Raw genomic sequence first — 1,650 nt, 5'->3', positions numbered from 1 at the left:
TTCACCCACAGTGGCCCACCCAAAAGTCGTAAGGAAAAGAACCCAAGGGTGACGCTCCCACGATCCCACCACTGAAACACGAACTCCAGCATTAGCCCAAATAATAGAAGACCACTTGCGCCATACCACTCCACTGCGAGAACCTAGGTAATATAAAACTCCTCAAGAGACACAAAGCACCAACAACTAGAAAAATAACATAACCAAACTAAAAAGAGGATGAATGTTAACCTAACATAATAATTATACTACTATATTATCATAAAAAAATATAAAAATTAACCCATATATTTAATATATATATATATATATATATATATATATATATATATATATATATATATATATATATATATATATATATATATATATATATATTAAATCTATGATAGAAATTATTAATATATATAATACATATTTTATAAGGCACATATGTATATATAGTTTGCCAAGTTGTCTATGTTTTCTAGAGATGATTATAGGCTTAACCTTTGGCTTGATAAATCACAATCTAGGGGCACAATCAGACAAAATCACCTAGGGATCACACATGGCCTGGGCCACACTGACCCTTAACATAACCAGACTTTTGGCCACAAGACTTCAAACTGGTGATGTTCACATCACATAATAACTTAATAGTACACCCATCATCATCTATTCTACACCTTATAGCACAATACATATTAATATATATTATTAATAATATATATTACTAGCATTTGCACCTAATGTTGCAAAGGAAACGCCGTAAGGCATAGTGTGTGGAAGAATATTGAAATGTGAATAGGCTTTTGGGAAGGAAGGAAGATGAGATTGAACAAGGTAATTGGTGTTTCAAGTGGGGAACAAGACTTTCAAGCTCCAAAGCCATTAAGTGATATTCTGAAGAAAAAACGGAAAGTGACTCAAGAAAATGGTGACAATGAAGGAAATATACCTACAGAAGGGCAGGGTCAAGCCATTCAGAGTTTCAATTTGAGCAAGGGAAATGATGGCTTGCCACCACCTGAAAAAGATGTTGAAGAGGGAGAACTTCCAGTTGGTGACAGTGATACATTTGAACTGCCCACTTTTACTCCTGGGGTGGATGACACTGAGGCATCCAATGACGTGGATACTCTTGTAGAAGACAAACCATCAGCCTTTTCAAATAGAGCAAAGCCTGTTGTAGTGGATGACCAGGAAGATGCAGTAATGAATGATGCTGTTCACAGCAATGAAGATGAAGATGTTGACCATGAAGAGTATGATTTGGAACATGCAGAGAATGAGGACAATGAAGAGTGGGAAAGGAATGAAGATGAGCAAGAAGATGAAGACTTTCTAGAAGATGATGATGACAATGACTTTGCTAGGAAGCTTGGTAGCATCTTCTCTTGATTTGTGACTTGTATTAGAAGATCTATTGAAAGTTGTTTGCAAATCTGTGCATGTATTGGCAAGCACAATGATGGTTTTCTGTTGTAGTTTTGCTTGGAATGTCAGTGTTCATGTGTTGCTTGACATGATTTTCTCGCAGCTATTCTCTACTGAATCTTGTTAATGATGATACAGATCCTATTTGTTTAATATTATAGAGGAGCCTATGCAGAAGCAAATATCATAACTTAATTTTAGAACATATTATGCTTCTCAACAGAGGGATCA

The 1,650-nt window shown here is 35.4% G+C and overlaps 1 protein-coding gene across 1 annotated transcript; it reads left to right on the top strand.

Annotated features, from left to right (window-relative positions):
• Window positions 1-810: 810 nt before the first annotated feature.
• LOC149232764 (uncharacterized) lies at window positions 811-1,383 on the top strand. The gene has a single exon (XM_089381998.1). The coding sequence runs from the start codon at window positions 811-813 to the stop codon at window positions 1,381-1,383; it is 573 nt and encodes a 190-aa protein (XP_089238124.1).
• The last annotated feature ends 267 nt before the right edge of the window (window positions 1,384-1,650 follow it).

The sequence above is a fragment of the Pinus tabuliformis genome, chromosome J (genome assembly GCF_031772625.1).
Source record: "Pinus tabuliformis cultivar Carrire ecotype Pingquan chromosome J, CPIR1, whole genome shotgun sequence".
In the NCBI taxonomy this organism is placed as follows: domain Eukaryota; kingdom Viridiplantae; phylum Streptophyta; class Pinopsida; order Pinales; family Pinaceae; genus Pinus; species Pinus tabuliformis.
Note: the sequence above shows the minus strand (reverse complement) of the source record. Positions and strands in the feature narration are given on the sequence as shown.

Coding starts and splice junctions, on each gene's coding strand:
- LOC149232764 (XM_089381998.1), top strand. CDS start 811: ATGAGATTGAACAAGGTAATTGGTGTTTCAAGTGGGGAACAAGACTTT.